Below are 19,814 nucleotides of genomic sequence, written 5' to 3'. Positions count from 1 at the left end.
ACTTCAAAGCTTGAGGGATCTCAGTTTCCTTAGTGGGATTGAATCCAGACCACAGCAGCAAGTGCATCGATCCTAACCACGAAACCATCAGCAAACTCCCTGTTTACTTCCTTTTTTATGATTTCTATCTCTGTTAAAAAAATATGAATTTATTCTGTGAAGTAACACCCTAGCTCAAAAATTACTGAGCTTGAGCTCTAGGACCCGCAAATCACAAATAGGAGGCAATGCTGCAACCCCTGAAGCCTGGATGCCTAGAACCTGTTCACAATAAGAGAAGCCCTCACACAGAGAAACCTGCTTGCTGCATTCAGAGAAAGCCCATGTGCAGCAAGAAAGACTCAGTGCAACCAAAAATTAGAAACAATTATAATGATGATAATTTTTTACATCTTATCGTCTTCATATAGTGTCTTTCTGAATTTAATCATTTATCTGTGTTTTCTTGGAGTTCACTGAGCTTCTTGCATGTGGGCCTTATTTCATCATATGTCATCTATTTCATCACTTCCAGTGAACAGCCATGTGAGCTGCCCTGGAAGAAGCCCTGGGCATCTTCCCATCCCCAAGCACAGCCTAGAACTATGAAGAGTGCAAGCGTGAGTGGAGGTTGGAGTCCTAGAAACCACCCAGAGTCATCAACCAAGAAACTGGGTTGGTCCAGCTGACAACCAGGCCAGCACTCTCAGGTTTTATATTAGTTCAGCAGCTTCCCCACATGTCCACAATGGAATTGGATGGGGGGTGGGGGTGCAGGGGGTTGTGGGGGTAGTGCTGTGTAAGCGTAATCTTTCTTTGCCACTTCTTCATGACAGCTCTCTCTACCCTGAGGAGTCACAGCAGGATCACAATTACATTTTCAGTAGTAACCAGATTAAAGCAATCTTGAAACAATCTTGAAACGCTCTTGAAACATCTGAAAAAATAGATGTTTTCAAAGAAGCCCCTTGGTCTGAAATTCTTCCTCTAAGAGATCAGTCATGTCAGATGCCTCCATCCATATCTCTGAAACACAGCCAAATGTTCCTGATCTTTCTATCTACATCCATTCTTCTGGATCACCTCTGCCTAGGTCTCCACTTTCTTGCCCTGTTGTCCCACCTGAATACAGGGTGTGGGTGAGCACCAATTTGTCATCCATCAACTTGAAGATGTATATGAACTGATATAATTCACTTAGAAGGAGAGATCCTTGGAGAGACAAGAAATAGCAGCATCCTGAAGAAATAGTAGGAAGAGATGGAGAAGAAAGAATGGATTTAGAAGGTTTGGATAATCAAAAAGACATGGGAGACAAGCAAAGAGGTGTCTGTATCCACTAAAGGAATAAATGAGAGATGAAAAAGGAAGAGGTAGTTATGTACAGTTAGATTTTTAATTGGCCTGTGAATATTGAGGCAGGATAAGGAAAGCTGTATCCACTCTCTCCCACTAGCCAACCTTCCACTTTGAAGCTCACACCCAGTCTGGTGTTCAAGAACAAGCTACAAACCCAGAGATGTTTAGAACCATTCTTTATTTTTTCCTATGAGTTCATCTTGTTAGGAAGGGGTGTGTGAATGTAGACCAAGTTTACATCCTTTTCTAAATAAGGGTGACCTGGAGCACTTTTGATCATGCCCTCATTAGCCTCTAAGATAGGTGAGAAAGCAGGTCAGCTCACTCATCTTGCATTTCCTTTGAGGAAGATGGCATTTGAGGGCCAATCCTCTAAAAGCATTTGACATGGAACTTGCTAAATTAACAGCACAGCAAAAAGTTAATTTATTCAGAATATTTCATTTTGAGCAATTTTCATATGACACAATTACAGGTCACCACTACTCTATTGAAATACAGGCAATTAGAATATCTGAGGCTTCATCTCATATTTGATACAGCATCACGAGAAAGTCACTGGGGATGTTCCCAGGGCACTGAGTTCAACATCATCGTACCCAGCGTCCCCTTTCTTCCCCTGGAGCAGCCAGAGGCTCTCTTCTCCTTCCCCAGGATCAGCAGCCTCTCTGGAGAAGTTCAGACAAGAGCCTGAAATAGAAAAGAGAAGTTTGATTAGAACTGAGACACGAGGATGGGACAGAATCCTCTGGTGGAATGAAGTCAAGCAAGTGCTTATGACAAAGCATCCCTGGGACCCAGGTGTGGGGAGGGAGGCTCAGGCTATTTCATATGAGTTCCAGTGAGGATGGATCCCAGCTATCCTCTCAGATCCAGTTCATGTGGTCTCCTGGGCCTCAGTGCATGTGGAACTCCTGCATCACAGGAGACCTGTGCTCAGGAGCTCTGGGAGACCTGCTTCCAGGCAACACAATACCAACGAGATACCCAGCAATGGTAAGAATCATAAAAAGGAATCTAAATGTTCTCCTTTCACAGGTGATAGATGCAAATTCACAATAAGAGGGAGATTGGAAACAGGAAAAATCTGAATTCCTCACTCACAACCCAAGTCTGCTCTTAGTTGACTTGACTACTGTTCCCAAATGTCCACAAATAGTATCACAGGTGCAACCACAGATATCTCCTCCCCAGAAACTACACAGGCCCTCAGATGGAGAAATATTCTTTTCTAGACAATGAGTGTCTTCTTGCAGCTACTGAAATATCAGTTTGTTGTGATACACACAGTCAAAGGCTTTGGCATAGTCAATAAAGCAGAAATAGGTGTTTCTCTGGAACTCTCTGGCTTTTTTAATGATCCAGCAGACGTTGGCAATTCGATCTCTGGTTCCTCTGCCTTTTCTAAAGCCAGCTTGAACATCAGGTTCACATATTGCTGAAGGCTGGCTTGGAGAATTTTGAGCATTACCTTGCTAGCTTGTGAGATGAGTGCAATTGTGCGGTAGTCTGAGCATTCTTTGGCATTGCCTTTCTTTGGGACTGGAATGAAAACTGACCTTTCCAGTCCCATGTCCACTGCTAAGTTTTCCAAATGTGCTGGCATATTGAGTGCAGCACTTTCACAGCATCATCTTTTAGGATTTGAAAGAACTCAACTGGTATTCCATCACCTCCACTAGCTTTGTTCATAGTGATGTTTCCTAAGGCCCACTTGACTTCACATTCCAGGATACCTGGCTCTTTGTTAGTGATCACACCTTCATGATTATCTGGGTCATGAAGATTTTTTTGTACAGTTCTTCTGTGTATTCTTGCCACCTCCTCTTAATATCTTCTGCTTCTGTTAGGTCCATAGTATTTCTGTCCTTTATTTTACCCATCTTTGCCTGCAATATTCCCTTGGTATCTGTAACTTTCTTGATGAGATCTCTAGTCTTTCCCATTCCATTGTTTTCCTCTGTTTCTTTGCATTGATCAGTGAGGAAGGCTTCCTTATCTCTCCTTCCTATTCTTTGGAACTCTATATTCAAATGGATATATCTTTCCTTTTCTCCTTTGGTTTCACTTCTCCTCTTTTCTCAGCTATTTGAAAGGCCTCCTCATGTCTAAGAAGGCCTCTAAGGAGGCCATTTTGCCTTTTTGCATTTCTTTTTCTTGGCAATGGTATTGATCCCTGCCTCTTGTACAATGTCACGAACCTCTGTCCATAATTCATCAGGCACTCTCCCCATCATACCTAATGCCCTGAATCTATTTGTCACTTCTACTGTATAATCATAAGGAATTTGATTTAGGTCATACCTGAATGGTTTAGTGGGTTTCTCTACTTTCTTCAATTTAAGTCTGAATTTGGCAATAAGGAGTTCATGATCTGAGCCACAGTCAGCTCCCGGTCTTGTTTTTGCTGACTGTATAGAGTGTCTCCATCTTTGGATGTAAAGAATATAATCAATATGATTTTGGTACTGACCATTTGATTATGTCCACATGTAGAGTCCTCTCTTGTGTTCTTGGAAGAGGGTGTTTGTTATGACCAGTGCATTCTCTTGGCAAAACTCTATTAGCCTTTGCCTTGCCTCATTTTGTACTCCATGGCAAAATTTGGCTGTTACTCCAGGTATCTCTTGACTTCCTACTTTTGCATTCTAGTCCCTTATAATGAAAAGGACATCTTTTTAGGTGATAGTTCTAAAAGGTCATGAGACAAAGAGGACACTAATAGATGGAGAAATATACCATGTTCATGGATAGGAAAAATCAATATAGTGAACATGAGTATACTACCAGAAGCAATTTACAAATTCAATGCAATCCCTATCAAGCTACCAGCCACATTTTTCACAGAACTAGAACAAATAATTTCAAGATTTGTATGGAAATACAAAAAACATCAAATAGCCAAAGCAATCTTGAGAAAGAAGAATGGAACTAGAGGAATCAACTTGCCTGACTTCAGGCTCTACTACAAAGCCACAGTCATCAAGACAGTATGGTACTGGCACAAAGACAGACATATAGATCAATGGAACAAAATAGAAAGCCCAGAGATAAATCCACACATATATGGACACCTTATCTTTGACAAAGGAGGCAAGAATATACAATGGAGTAAAGACAATCTCTTTAACAAGTGGTGCTGGGAAAACTGGTCAACCACTTGTAAAAGAATGAAACTAGATCACTTTCTAACACCGCACACAAAGATAAACTCAAAATGGATTAAAGATCTAAATGTAAGATCAGAAACTATAAAACTCCTAGAGGAGAACATAGGCAAAACACTCTCTCACATAAATCACAGCAGGATCCTCTATGATCCACCTCCCAGAATTCTGGAAATAAAAGCAAAAATAAACAAATGGGATCTAATTAAAATTAAAAGCTTCTGCACAACAAAGGAAAATATAAGTAAGGTGAAAAGACAGCCTTCTGAATGGGAGAAAATAATAGCAAATGAAGCAACCGACAAACAACTAATCTCAAAAATATACAAGCAACTTCTGCAGCTCAATTCCAGAAAAATAAACTACCCAATCAAAAAAGGGGCCAAAGAACTAAATAGACATTTCTCCAAAGAAGACATACAGATGGCTAACAAACACATGAAAAGATGCTCAACATCACTCACTATTAGAGAAATGCAAATCAAAACCACAATGAGGTACCACTTCACACCAGTCAGAATGGCTGTGATCCAAAAATCTGCAAGCAATAAATGCTGGAGAGGGTGTGGAGAAAAGGGAACCCTCCTACACTGTTGGTGGGAATGCAAACTAGTACAGCCACTATGGAGAACAGTGTGGAGATTCCTTAAAACATTGCAAATAGAACTACCTTAGGACCCAGTAATCCCACTGCTGGGCATACACACTGAGGAAACCAGAATTGAAAGAGACACATGTACCCCAATGTTCATCGCAGCACTGTTTATAATAGCCAGGACATGGAAACAACCTAGATGTCCATCAGCAGATGAATGGATAAGAAAGCTGTGGTACATACACACAATGGAGTATTACTCAGCCGTTAAAAAGAATTCATTTGAATCAGTTCTGTTGAGATGGATGAAACTGGAGCCGATTATACAGAGTGAAGTAAGCCAGAAAGAAAAACACCAATACAGTATACTAACACATATATATGGAATTTAGAAAGATGGCAATGACGACCCTGTATTTAAGACAGGAAAAAAGACACAGATGTGTATAGTGGACTTTTGGACTCAGAGGGAGAGGGAGAGGGTGGGATGATTTGGGAGAATGGCATTCTAACATGTATACTATCATGTAAGAATTGAATCGCCAGTCTATGTCTGACTCAGGGTGCAGCATGCTTGGGGCTGGTGCATGGGGATGACCCAGAGAGATGTTGTGGGGAGGGAGGTGGGAGGGGGGTTCATGTTTGGGAACGCATGTAAGAATTAAAGATTTTAAAATTAAAAAAATAAAAAAATAAAATAAAAAAAAATAAAAGGTCATGAGAGTCTTCTTAGAACGGCAACTTCAGCTTCTTCAGCATTACTGATTTGGCATGCTGCTACTGCTGCTAAGTCACTTCATTCGTGTCCTACTCTGTGCGACCCCATAGACGGCAGCCCACTAGGCTCCCCCATCCCTGGGATTCTCTAGGCAAGAATACTGGAGTGGGTTGCCATTTCCTTCTCCAATGCATGACAGTGAAAAGTCAAAGTGAAGTCGCTCAGTCTAGACTGCAGCCTACCAGGCTCCTCCGTCCATGGGATTTTCCAGGCAAGAGTACTGGAGTGGGGTGCCATCCGGCATAGACCTGGATTATTGTGATATTGAATGCTTTGCCTTCAGGTATGCAACAATGCAAAGATATTATTAAAACACTTGTTCCACCTTTGAATTTGGTCCAGTTCAGTTCAGTCACTCAGTCATGCCTGAGTCTCTGTGACCCCATGGACTGCAACACACCAGGCTTCCCTGTCTGTCACCAACTCCCAGAGCTTGCTCAAATTCATATCCATCGAGTTGGTGATACCATCCAGCCATCTCATCCTCTGTCATCTCCTTCCCCTCTGCCTTCAATCTTTCCCAGCATCAGGGTCTTTTCTAAGGAGTCAGTTCTTTGCATCAGTTGGCCAAGGTATTGGAGCTCAGTCCTACCAATGACTATTCAGGTCATTCAGCTCTACTTCAGCTCAGTCCTACCAATGAATATTCAAGATTGATTTCCTTTAAATTGACTGGGTTGATCTACTTGCCATCCAAGGGTCTCTGAAGAGTCTTCTCCAACACTACAGTTCAAAAGCATCAATTCTTCAGCACTTAGCTTTCTTTTAAATATGCTCAATTAATCGATAAGTGTCTCTTTCAGCCATGACACAATGCTTGCCAGATCTTAATTCCTTGACCAGGGTTGAACCTAGGCCCTAGCAGTGAAAGTGCAGAATCCTAACCTCTGGACCACCAGGAAATTCCCTAATCTATAATTCTTCATGCAAGTATATCACATATAAAGTGATAAGTTTATGTCACATTATGGAGACATAAATGCCAAAAGCAGAGTGATTCCTCACTCCTTGCAAGGAGTCTGACAGCATTAAATATGGCATATGGTCAAGATGATGCTACCAAATGTATGAGATTACCTATATTTTGAATCTCTAGGGAGGCTGGGCATTGAGGAGCACAAATTCAGTCTTTCCAGATGGAAAGATTGCAGGAGATCAGCTGACCCCACTCACCCGTCTGAGAGGACCTCTCCCCATCCTCCTCCTCTGGGGGCACTTCCTCCTCGCTCCCCTGAGAGGCAGGGGGAGTTCCAGGCACTGGTGCTTCTTCAGCATCATCGTAATTTTCAGCAGGGACATCAGTCCTCTGATCTGGGGGTTCCAAGAGCAGACAAGGGAGTGTATGAACCACAGTAAGTGGGTTGTTCTGGGGAATACCTAAGATACCTTCTGACCCAGAGTTTCTGAGTTTCTGAATAGAGGCACCAGTCACTCCTTGTTTCAAAAGACTTTTTTCTCTAAGACCATGTTTCATTTTGATGTGTCCATAAGCCAAAACATGATTTTACATAATTAATATTTTCTGATGGAAACTGCAAATCTCAAAGCAACTCTTCTGCCCTTGAGCACTGCTAAAGGACTTTGACAAATTGCACTTTACAGATGTTATTTTTTAAAAACATTCTGTGCCTGTGGTGATTCTGGACACAGAGAGACCAGCCTCGACGTGCAACATCACAGAACAGCCAGAGAAGGAGAAGGATGAGCCCCATCTGGACACAAGGGATGCTTCTGGTCCCTCAAAGGAAAACTATTCCCCTTAAACCTCCTCTGAGGGAAACTCTCCTCCCCAAAGCCCAGCCGAGGCAGGTCCACCTCTAATTCCTGGAGTGGACCTGGAGTCACTGCTGTCCTCCCCATCTCTGGTGTAATATGGCAGATTAGTCCGTGAGAAATCTGACGGGAAGCCTCGTGTGGAGACAAACATCACACAACACACAGAATGACCCACCTCACACCCACGGCCTGTGTTAGGGACAGGCCAGGCTCCTGCAGTGTAGACAGAGGCTGGGCGACCACGGGGCCCTGAGAGGCCATCCTGCCTCTCTGGAGGAGCCGTCTCTGTGAGCCTGGGGCACACATGGGGTCTGCAGATGCTGAGAAGACGTGCACAGCCAGGGGGTGGTGACAACCAGAGATCCCAGGAGGACAGACAGAGACACTCACCTGGGCTGCCCAGACCTTCCTTCTGTGTCAGAAGGTAATCGAGCTCCTCATACACAGCTTCAGCAAGAGCATCTTCATAGCTAGAAAGGGCTGAGAGATCACGCAGCAGGTCAGAAAAGCTTCCCCAGATACCCCGATCCAGCCAGCCCACCTTCATCTCCCTGGTGCTCACATGGGGGCTGCCAGGACCTCAGCATCGTCTCCTACCCCGTGTACCATGTCAGCACATTCTCCCCTCGTCTGACCCTGATTACAGCTCAGGGCCAACTCTGTCTGGTCTCACAGGCGAGGCCATGACTCATGAGAGTTCATGCCCCAGTCCTAGGAACTTCTGTCTACTCAGCCCTTAGAGCTCAGCAGGGAGCACATGGAGTCTGCAACTCTGAACAGTACCTGGCCCAGGTTCCCCTCCTCACACCTGCCTCATCTCCTGCCTCCACACACTTTCCCTGGCCCCCAGGTCCCCATGAAGCCCACCTCTGCGCTCTGCTCTCCATCTGAGCAGCTGAGTCGCCAGGATGATGAGGACCAGGAAGAGAAGGGCCCCCAGGATGAGGCAGAGGACCCCAGGCAGGGAGAAGATGCCAAGGAGAGAATTTGAGGTTGTTCTGGTCCCTAAGGAGAACAGGAAAAATGGCTGGAGATAGTCTTGGGCACAGAAAAATCTCCTGTGTCAGCATTTTCAGGAGCTCCGGACAATGGCATCTCAGTCTCAGACAGTGTCAGGGCTCCCTCAGGTCTCGTCCTGAGACAAGTCAACTCCACTCTGGCCAGTATGGCCCCAAGGCAGAGCTGGGGATTGTCAGGGAGCTGCCCTGCAGACACAGCCTCTGAGGACCCAGCTCATCTCCTCTCCTTGGGCTTCAGGAGACAGAGCATCAAACATCCAGGGACCTGTACCCCACAGATGAGGAGCAACACTCAAGGGCAGGTGGGAGTTCCTTAGATTCTCCAACATGGGAACCAGACGTCATTGGCCCCAGGCATGAGAACATTTGACCCTGGACATCAAGGGAGGTGATTGCCCCAGTGTAATGCCCTGGCTGTTCCCCAGCAGCCACGGCTCCTCAGACTCTTTCCTCTTCTGAGCTGTCAGAGAGCCCACAGAACAGGTCCCCAGTATTTGAGTATTCTCCCCTGCCCATGGATGGATCACAGTACCTGCTGTAGTCGGGGGCAATGTTGTCCTTACACCTAAAGAGAAAAACAGTAGTGTGGGGAAGAAGAATTGGCAAGAACGCAGGCAAACCTTTTCCTTCCTGAACCTGAAATCACCCCTCAGTCTCCACAACATCAGTGTCCAGTCCTCCCAGCTCCCCCGTGCTAGATCAGAGCCCCAGCACACAGGATGTCTGAACACAATCTCCTCACCATGCCCGGCCCAGCCCACTGCCCCCGCGCTGCCCCAGCTCATCCAGGGGGGACCCCGAGCCCCTCGCTCACCAGAGCACCTCACACCAGCGTCCTCCTCGTGCTTGCAGTCGCTCTGCCCCCAGGGCTCCGCAGCACAGTCCCACAGGGAGGACTCCCGGCCCCCGCACCGCACCTCGTCCAGCCAGATGCTCCCATTTCCAGGGCCGAATGTCGCGGCCCGCACGGCTTCCAGGGCCCGGCCACAGCCCAGCTGCTGACACACCACCTCGGCCTCTGCCAGGCTCCAGGAGTCATCGCACACGGTGCCCCAGGAGCCGCTGTGCCAGACCTCCACCCGCCCTGAGCACTCGCTGTCTCCTCCCCTGAGCCGGAGCTTCTCTCTGTCTGAAAAGGCAGCAGCCCCTCCTGTGACTGCCCTGGTGGGAGGAAGGAGCCCCTGGGAGACACATGGGAGGGGGCGGGCTGACATACCTGTGCAGGGGGCAGCAGTTGGACAGCTCTTGGGTCTTCTACCTGCAAACAGCAGGGAAACAGTGGATCAGGATAACAGCTGAGAGTGTTCCTGTCCCCACATAAGACTGTCTAAGGTCCACGGCTCAGTGCAAATGACATGTGAAAACACAGGCTCATTATCTCCTGGGCTGAAACATTAACTGCATCTGACACCAGCTGAAATTGCTTTAAATATGTACTTGTTTATCAGTTTTACACCCCACAGCAAATATAAACACAGACATCTTCGAATTTACACACTCTCCTCTGAATGAAAGTTCCATTAGAAGAAGGACCTTGGTTATCTTATATGAGCCTTGTTTCTGCTGTTAGGACAGTGCCTGCACATTGTATGCACTCATCCAACAAATATCTATGGAAAACCATTTCTAAATACTTAGATAGGGGCTTGATAAATATTTATTAAATGAATGAATAGACAAAATTCAGAGAAATAAAATATATTTTTTTAATTCATACTAATCAGTGAAATAGTAATCCAAATATTAATTAAAGGTAACAGTCTATGATAATAGTTCACATTAAAAAATAACCAGTCCAGAAGCACAGAGTCAATTTATATTCAAAATCCCATGTACATAATTTTAATAGAAAATTATTGGATAGATTATAAACTACTCTTACCTATTATTCGGTGTGACAGTGGGCAAGTGAAGACTACTGTTGTAAAAGGAAAGTCTCTTTTCTAAATTTATTTTTAATTGGAAGATAATTGCTCCACAATGTAGTGTTGGTTATGTGTGTCTGTGTGTTAGTCGCTCAGTCATGTCCAACTCTTTGTGACCCTATGGACTGCAGCCCACCAGGCTCCTCTGTCCATAGGATTTTCCAGACAAACATACTGGAGTGGATTGCTATTCACTTCTCCACTGGATCTTCCCTACCCAGGGATCAAGCCCAGGTCTCCTGCACTGCAGGCAGTTTCTTTTCAGTGTGAGCCACCAGAAAAGCCCGTAGTGTTGGTTAGGAATCTCTTAAAAAGGAAATATACAGGAAATACTTAGTAGAATTCTGAGAAGACATATGGACATATATATGTACACACTGAGTAAGCCAGAAATTTTTGCAATAGTTAAAAAACACCTAGTGAGAAAAATGTGTTGAGAAGATGCAGAAATAATAAACAAAAGACTGAAAATATATATAAAAGAATGGAAGCTGACAGAAATAAATATAAATTAAAAAAACAGAAGGGTAAATAGTACCTGTCATAAAGTATCAATATTTCTATATTCTTTCCAGATCATCCTATCAAAACTCCTACCCACTCTATGCAGAGAACCTCTGAGAAAACGATGGCAGGACCTCTGTGAGCAGGTTGCTCATTTTCATGGTCAAAGACTTTACCACCTCAATTCACAGGGTTTAATTGTAAGAAAAACATCAACAATAAAAGGTCTCATAGTTTCATGCCTCTTTGGCCTTCAAATGAAAAAGACAAAGAGATGAGCAAAGAGAGACAAGGAAGGGAGTGAGCCTCTGCTTTTGAAGTATCTGATCCCACATTCTCTTAGCTATGGGTTTCAGGCAACATCCAGCATACCATTCAAGGTGTACCTGAATGGGGTGTGTTTGTGTGTGTATGTGGAGGGGGAGGGAAAGAGGAAGAGAAACAGAGAGAGAAATGTTGAAGGAATAAGGTGCTATGATTTGACTATTTGTTGCCTTGCCAACATTTATTTCTTTCATTCAAAATTTATTGCTGAAATCTCAAATCCCAATGTAACAGTATTTAGTGGTGGAGCCTTCTCAAACTCTTCCAAAAACAGAAGAAAAGAGCACTTCCAAATTCATTTTCTGAAGCCAACATTAGTCTGATACCAAAGCCAGATAAGGACACCATGAGAAAAGAAAATTATGGGCTAATACTCTGATAAATACAGGTGCAAAAATTGTCAACAAATATTAGAAAACTGAATGTGACAATACACTAAAAGAATCATACACCATGATCAAGTGATATTTGCTCCAAGGATACAAGGATATTTCAACATTCACAAATTAATCAATGTGATACACCAAAGGTAAAAATCACATCCTCAAAGGATGCAGAAAAAGTGTTTGACAAATTCAACATGCACTTACAGTAAAAACTCTTTTACAAAGTAGGTATAGAAGGATTGCATCTCAACATAATAAGGCCATATGAAAAGTACACAGCTAACATCATACTTGACTATAAGAAACCAAAAGCTTTTCCTCTGAAATCAGACACACACAAAAAACGTCTACCCTCACCGCTTTTATTCAACTTAGTTTTGGTAGTCCTATCCAGATCCATCAGTATTTTATGGCAATATATATGAGTCAAACAGTATAAGTCTTCACTGATGAATGGATAAAGAAAATGTAATATAGACTTATATCCACCCATTTAAAAAAAAAAAGGAAAATCTCGCCAGTTTCAACAACATGGATGGACCTCGAGGGCATTATGTTAAGTGAAACAAATCAGGCAGAGAAAGCAAAATACCATATAATCTCATTTATATGTGTAATATTAAAACAAAAAGCAAGTTCAGAGATGCTGAGTAGTTGGTGGCTGCCAGAAGTGGGGGATTTGGTGCAGGCATAGGTAATCAAAAGGTATAAGTTTGAATTATAAAATTAATAGGTGAAAACATACAGCATGGTGAATACTGTACTGTCTATTTGAAAGATGGCAAGAAAATATATCTTAAAAATTATCATCATATAAGAAAAATATTTAACTAGACTTACTGTAGTGATTATTTAGCAGTACACACAAACATATAAGCATTATTTCGTATACAGCGAAAAATATAATGTATCAGTTATATCAATTAAAAATTTAATAAAGCAAGTTTGGAACATGTAGATTAAATTAGCTCCATCCAAACTTCATTTTATAAACTCAACTTAAACCCATCACTTAGACTTTAAAACATCAAATCTCACTAATAGCATCCTACAGAGTTGGGACAGACACAGAAACAGACATAAGTCACCTGCGCAGGAGATGTAGGCTTCCTCCTTTGGAGAGCATGAACTGAATTTCCACGGGCCAGAAGGACACTGCCAGAGAGAGGTATCAGTTTTCTGACACTGAATTAAATCTACCCACCGGGGTCTAGAACCTTCCCTGAGACCAACAGAGGTGTTGACACTTCCACTGTCCCCACAGCCAAGCTGACTGCAGATGAGGGACACGGTGACATCATCCATGGGGCTGCGGCAGACACTGCCCCAGGTCCCGTTGTAGAAAACTTCCAGCCACCCAGCACACTGCTGGTCCTCGCTGACCATCCTGAGGGCCAGGAACTCTGAGATCAAAAAGGAGGAGACAGGACACAGTGAGCACCCCACTCAGTGCTCTGGGTTTTCCTCTCTCCCTAAAATTGTGAACATTCGTCTGTGATCAGGCTGAGGAAGCAAACCCATTAGATGACCAGAGTGAAACTTGCCTCCTTTTCACCTGACTTTGTCCATTTCTGTCTGTCTTTCTAAATATTTCTACCATCATGATGTAGCGGATATGAACTGAGAGGAAGACCAACCTGGACACCTGCAGGGAGAGGGAGCTGACTCCTGCTTCCTGACAAAACATCTAAGAGAGTGTATGAAAGGGATGTGATGTGGACAGTGTGGAGGCAGATAGAATAATGGACCCACAGGTGTCTACATGGAAGTTGTGTCTGTGTTTCCTTATCTGGCAAAAGAGACTTTACATATGTGATTAAGGTATGGTCCTTGGGATGATAAGAGTCACCTGAAATATGGCGGATTAACCACCTGAGCACAGTCTAATCACATTCTTAGACTCACTATCCTTTAAAGTGGAATCCTTTTCCTCATTCTAGTTAGAGGGAGATGTGCATATGGATAATGGTCAGAGAGGTGGAGCGTTGCTGGTCTGAGGATGAACAGAAGGGGGTTATGAGTGAAGGAAGGCAGGCAGCTTCTAGAAGCTTGAAAAGACAGGAAACAGATTCTTTCCTAGAGGCTCAGAAGTGACGTGGCCCTGCTGAAACCTTGATCCCAGTGAGATCCCTGCTGGACATCTAAGCTAGAGAAGTGTAAGGAAATAAATATGTTGTTTTAAACCACTAACAATGTAGCAATTTGTTAGAGAACAAACAAAAACTAGCACAGTGGCTTTAAGACTTCTCTACTCTATGTACCAGAAGGGTGAGCCCTGATTTCAAGAAAAACTGTGAGAAAAGGCTCTGCCAGGAAACACTACTGAGAAGAAAGGACCAGAATCTCAGCTACTGCAGGAGGCAGTGAAAGTACCTCGTCTTCAGGTCTGCTGGAAAGACAGGCTCCACGGGAGGAAGCCTCCTTGTCTGGTCCTTTCAGCATCTCTCCCTCAGGGCTCAGACCCCCGTCCTCCAGGGCCCCACCCCTCCTCCAGCCTGTGGACAGTGTGGAGTGCTGACCTGAGCAGATGACCCCCGCATCCTCCTTGTGTCTGCAGTCGTGCCGCCCCCAGCCCCGGGAAGGGCATCTCCACACATGGGACTCATTTCCTGTGCAGTTCAGGTCGTCCAGCCAGATGGGCCCTGATCCCGCCCCAAAGTGAGCTGACCCCGTGGCATTGAGGGCTTCTCCACAGCCCAGCTGCCTGCACACCACGCGGGCATCGTCCAGGTCCCAGCCGTCATCACAGATGGTGCCCCAGGAGCCCTGGTCAAGGATCTCCACTCTCCCGGCACAGGGACCGCCCCCGTCCACCAGGCGGAGCTGCCTGCTGTCTGAGGAGAGAGAAATGGGACAATGGAGCGGTGACCTGGGGAATGAGAAGGGTCTTCTGTCCCGTGGGACACTCACCTGAGCAGTAGGGGGCGCTCTCCTCTGAGGCCGCAGATCCTGCTGGTTCAGACACAAAGTGGTCGCACTGGGGCAGCACCTGGGTCTGGTTTCCTGAAGAAAAAGCGGTGATTAGAGGGTTGGGAGAGTTAAAGAACAGGAAAGTCAGTTAAATTAAAAAATTTTTAGGAGGGGAGGGAAGTTTGGGGGGAAATGGATACATGTATATGTATGGCTGAGTCCCTGACTGTTCATCTGAAACGATAACAACATTGATAATCGGCTATACCCCAATACAAAGCAGAAAGTTCAAAAGAAAAAGAAAAAATAGTGACCTAGTGATAGAGCTGAGATGAAAGCTGGAACACACTGGTAAAGTTACCATAATCTTAGTGTTCCCTTTCTCCAGGAAGAGCCCTGGTCCTGACATGGCACGATTCCTGTTTTAAGCCAAGCTTTGCCCTAAGAATGAGTTAAACAAGTTGTTCTATCCTTAATCCACCCCTAAATAGAAGAAGCAAAACAAAGGATTTTCTGAAGGAGTTGTACACTTATTTATCTACAATGTTTGTGGTTTTAAAAATACTTATATAAAAGAGATCTCATGGAACACCAGAGCAAAAAGAAACATTAAAAAATTTCCCAGGGTATTTGGCTCTTAATGTTACCTGACAGAGAATTTATTTCATTTTATTAATTTTTATTTGACTATAATTGTTTTACAATATTATGGTACTTCTGCTGTACAGCAAATTTAGTGAGTTATACACATACATATGGGCTTCCCAGGTGACTCAGTGGTAAAGAATCTGCCTGCCAAACAGGAGAGTGGGGTTCCATCCCTGGGTTGGGAAGAGCCTTTGGAGAAAAAAATGGCAATCCACTCCAGTATTCTTGCCTAAGAAATACTATGGACCAAGGAGCATGGCAGTCCATGAGGTCACAAAAGAGTCAGACACAACTCAGCGACTAAACAACAACAACTATATCTATCTATCTATTTATATTTATAAATATATACACACACACTCACACACACTCACACACACACACACACATCTGCCCTCTTTCTTGGATTTACTTCCTATTTAGTCACCACGGAACACTGAGTAGAGTTCCCTGTGCTATAAAAAGTTATTATTTATCTATTTCTGTGTGCATACATGCTAAGACACTTCACTAGTGTCTGACTCTGTGACACTATGGATTGTAGCCCATCAGGCTCCATGGCTATGGGATTCTACAAGCAATATCTGTTTTATACTAAGTATCAATATTGTAGGGCTTCTGAGTTTGGTGGCTCAGACAGTAAAGAATCCGCCTGCAATGTGGGAGACCTGGCTTTGATCCTTGGATTGGAATGTCCCCTGGAGGAGGGCATGGCAACCCACAGTAGTTGTACCAGTTTACATGCTCATATGTAGGAGGATTCCCTTTTCTAGACATCCTCTCCAGGATTCATTTGTGGATTTTTTAATGAAAGACATTCTAACTGGTGGGAACTATTACCAGCCTGAAGTTTTGACTTGCATCTCTCTAATTATTAGTGATGTATTTGTTAGCCATCTGTATGTCCGAAAAAAAAAAATGTCTATTTAGGTCTTTTTCCCATTTTTTCATTGGATTGTTTGGTTTGTTGATTGAGTTGTCTGTGTATTTTGAAGATTAACCCCTGTTAATTACTTCATTTGCAAATATTTTCTCCCTTTCTGAGAGATGTCTTTTTGTTCTGTTTATGGTTTCCTTTGATATGTGAAAGCTTTTAAGTTTAATTAGATCCTATTTTTTTGTTTTTATTTTCTTTAGGAATTTGATCAAAAAATATCTTGTTGCAACTTATGTCAAAGAATGTTCTGCCTATGTTTTCCTCTAAGAGTTTTATAGTCTGACACAGAATTTAAATAGCCATGATTAAAGTGCACAAAGAACTGATGAACATGACATGCATCCTGGCAGAGAAAAGATAACAAAAACAAATGAAAATAGTGTTTATTATTTTTATTTAATAAGAGAGGGGTATGCATAGTATTAAATTTTGAAAAATAGAGACAAACATACAGAATAGAACTGCCTGTAAAAAAAAAAATTCTACAGCTGAAATTAAGAACTAGAGAATGAGTGTATCAGCACATTCAGTTCAGTTCAGTTCAGTCGCTCAGTCGTGTCCAACTCTTTGCGACCCCATGAACTGCAGCATGCCAAGCCTCCCTGTCCATCATCAACTCCTGGAGTTCAGTCAGACTCATGTCCATCGAGTCAGTGATGCCATCCAGCCATCTCATCCTCTGTCGTCCCCCTCATTCTCCTGCCCCCAATCGCTCCCAGCATCAGAGTTTTCCAATGAATCAACTCTTCACATGAGGTGGCCAAATACTGGAGTTTCAGTTTTAGCATCATTCCTTCCAAAGAAATCCCAGGGCTGATCTCCTTCAGAATGGACTGGGTGGATCTCCTTGCAGTCCAAGGGACTCTCAAGAGTCTTCTCCAACACCACAGTTCAAAAGCATCAATTCTTCGGTGCTCAGCCTTCTTCACAGTCCAACTCTCACATCCATACATAACCACTGGAAAAACCATAGCCTTGACTAGATGGACCTTAGTCGGCAAAGTAATGTCTCTGCTTTTGAATATACTATCTAGGTTGGTCATAACTTTTCTTCAAGGAGTAAGCGTCTTTTAATTTCATGGTTGCAGTCACCATCTGCAGAGATTTTGGAGCCCCAAAAAATAAAGTCTGACACTGTTTCCACTGTTTCCCCATCCGTTTCCCATGAAGTGATGGGACCAGATGCCATGATCTTCGTTTTCTGAATGTTGAGCTTTAAGTCAACTTTTTCACTCTCCTCCTTCACTGTCATCAAGAGGCTTTTTAGTTCCTCTTCACTTTCTGCCATAAGGGTGGTGTCATCTGCATATCTGAGGTTATTGATATTTCTCCTGGCAATCTTGATTCCAGCATGTGTTTCTTCCAGTCCAGTGTTTCTCATGATGTACTCTGCATATAAGTTAAATAAGCAGGGTGACAATATACAGCCTTGACGCACTCCTCTTCCTATTTGGAACCAGTCTGTTGTTCCATGTCAAGTTCTAACTGTTGCTTCCTGGCCTGCATACAGATTTCTCAAGAGGCAGGTCAGGTGGTCTGGTATTCCCATCACTTTCAGAATTTTCTACAGTTTATTGTGATCCACACAGTCAAAGGCTTTGGCATAGTCAATAAAGCAGAAATAGATGTTTTTCTGGAACTCTCTTGCTTTTTCCATGATCCAGCGGATGTTGGCAATTTGATCTCTGGTTCCTCTGCCTATTCTAAAACCAGCTTGAACATCTGGAAGTTCACAGTTCACGTTTTGCTGAAGCCTGGCTTGGAGAATTTTGAGCATTACTTTACTAGCATGTGAGATGAGTGCAATTGTGCGGTAGTTTGAGCATTTTTTGGCATTGCCTTTCTTTGGAACTGGAATGAAAACTGACCTTTTCCAGTCCTGTGGCCACTGCTGGGTTTTCCAAATTTGCTGGCATATTGAGTGCAGCACTTTCACAGCATCATCTTTCAGGATTTGAAACAGCTCACCTGGAATTCCATCACCTCCGCTAGCTTTGTTCGTAGTGATGCTTTCTAAGGCCCACTTGACTTCACATTCCAAGATGTCTGGCTCTAGATTAGTGATCACATCATCATGATTATCTGGGTTGTGAAGATCTTCTTTGTACAGTTCTTCTGTGTATTCCTGCCACCTCTTCTTACTATCTTCTGCTTCTGTTAGGTCCAGACCATTTCTGTCCTTTATCGAGCCCATCTTTCCATGAAATGTTCCCTTGGTATCTCTAATTTTCTTGAAGAGATCTCTAGACTTTCCCATTCTGTTCTCGTCTATTTCTTTCCACTGATCGCTGAAGAAGGCTTTCTTATCTCTTCTTGCTAATCTTTGGGACACTGCATTCAGATGCTTATATCTTTCCTTTTCTCCTTTGCTTTTTGCCTCTCTTCTTTTCACAGCCATTTGTAAGGCCTCCCCAGACAAAGCTTTCCTCAACAAAACTGTTTTTAATTTTACCCCACACTTGTCTCTCAGTGTTGGGTTCTTGAGTAATGAGCAGCTGAAAACCGAGTTCAGTAACAAGATTAAACATTTCACTACAGAATATCTTTCTTTTTAAGCCTATTTTCCCTTATTCTCTGCTCTGGGGACATTTCACTCCAGGAGCATCCTAAGTATAGTAGTCCTTCCCTCTCTTACCTGAGCAAATCACAGACGCCATGTTGCCATGGGAACAGTCAGGAACACCCAGGGCAGTCACAGGGCATTTCCACAAGAAGGACTCAGTCCCTGAGCAGTGAAATCGGGCTTTCCAGAGTTGATCACTTCCTTCTGCTCCGTTTGGGGTGGAGATGGCGACTCCACAGCCAAGCTGACGACAGACAACATTGGCATTGGCCAGACTCCAGTGGGAGGCACAAAGTGCTCTCCATCGTCCAGAAATGTTCATCTCCACCTGCCCCTCACACTGAGAGGAGCCGTTTGTCACGAGCCGGACATCTGTGTACACTGATAGAAACAGACAGGATTTCAGAAAAATCTTATTTCTTTTTTAGCTTGAAGTGAGTGTACACAGAGGCTAAATCCTGACAGGCATCTCACCTGAACAGACAACCTGAACAGCCCGACTGTGGTGACAAGTGCCCCCTGGACAGGGCACTCTGGGGCAGACCCGGAGCTCAGGCTCCTCCCCCTCACACCTGAACTCTTCAGCCCAGACCTGGCCATCGGACTCTCTGAAGGGTACTTGTCCCAGGACAGACACAGCCTTGCCACATCCCAGCTCTGCACAGATGACCTGGGCAGTGGGGAGTGTGAAGTTCCCATCAGATACTGGGGTCCAGGCTTCTCCAGAATGCACTTCTACTCGCCCTGAGCAGGGTCCAGCCCCTCCAGCCAGACGCACAAATCCTAAGAGAAACAAAGAACATCAAACCCAATGAGTGTTCGTGAACCTGCCTTGACAATTGGAAACAACACCTCACAGGCAATGGTGGGAAAGTGGAATAAGAGGGGATACAAAGAGAGAATTTGACTGTCATTGTCAAATTGCATTTTCATGAGCAAGTTTC

The 19,814-nt window shown here is 43.9% G+C and overlaps 1 protein-coding gene across 1 annotated transcript in view; it reads right to left on the bottom strand.

Moving 5' to 3' along the window:
- Positions 1 to 1,497: 1,497 nt before the first annotated feature.
- LOC138437844 (antigen WC1.1-like) overlaps positions 1,498 to 19,814 on the bottom strand; it is a 52,065-nt gene continuing 33,748 nt past the window's right edge. The window contains exons 9-20 of the mRNA XM_069585810.1: positions 19,345 to 19,653; positions 18,943 to 19,251; positions 14,723 to 14,815; positions 14,332 to 14,646; positions 12,901 to 13,215; positions 9,890 to 9,931; positions 9,488 to 9,802; positions 9,206 to 9,238; positions 8,522 to 8,659; positions 8,045 to 8,134; positions 7,052 to 7,189; positions 1,498 to 2,028 (exon numbers count right to left, since the gene is read on the bottom strand). Coding sequence (XP_069441911.1) covers positions 1,883 to 2,028; positions 7,052 to 7,189; positions 8,045 to 8,134; positions 8,522 to 8,659; positions 9,206 to 9,238; positions 9,488 to 9,802; positions 9,890 to 9,931; positions 12,901 to 13,215; positions 14,332 to 14,646; positions 14,723 to 14,815; positions 18,943 to 19,251; positions 19,345 to 19,653 — 2,243 coding nt within the window. The 3' untranslated portion in view covers positions 1,498 to 1,882. The remainder of the gene's footprint in view (positions 2,029 to 7,051; positions 7,190 to 8,044; positions 8,135 to 8,521; positions 8,660 to 9,205; positions 9,239 to 9,487; positions 9,803 to 9,889; positions 9,932 to 12,900; positions 13,216 to 14,331; positions 14,647 to 14,722; positions 14,816 to 18,942; positions 19,252 to 19,344; positions 19,654 to 19,814) is intronic.

This window comes from Ovis canadensis, chromosome 3 (genome assembly GCF_042477335.2).
Source record: "Ovis canadensis isolate MfBH-ARS-UI-01 breed Bighorn chromosome 3, ARS-UI_OviCan_v2, whole genome shotgun sequence".
Lineage (NCBI taxonomy): Eukaryota > Metazoa > Chordata > Mammalia > Artiodactyla > Bovidae > Ovis > Ovis canadensis.
Note: the sequence above shows the minus strand (reverse complement) of the source record. Positions and strands in the feature narration are given on the sequence as shown.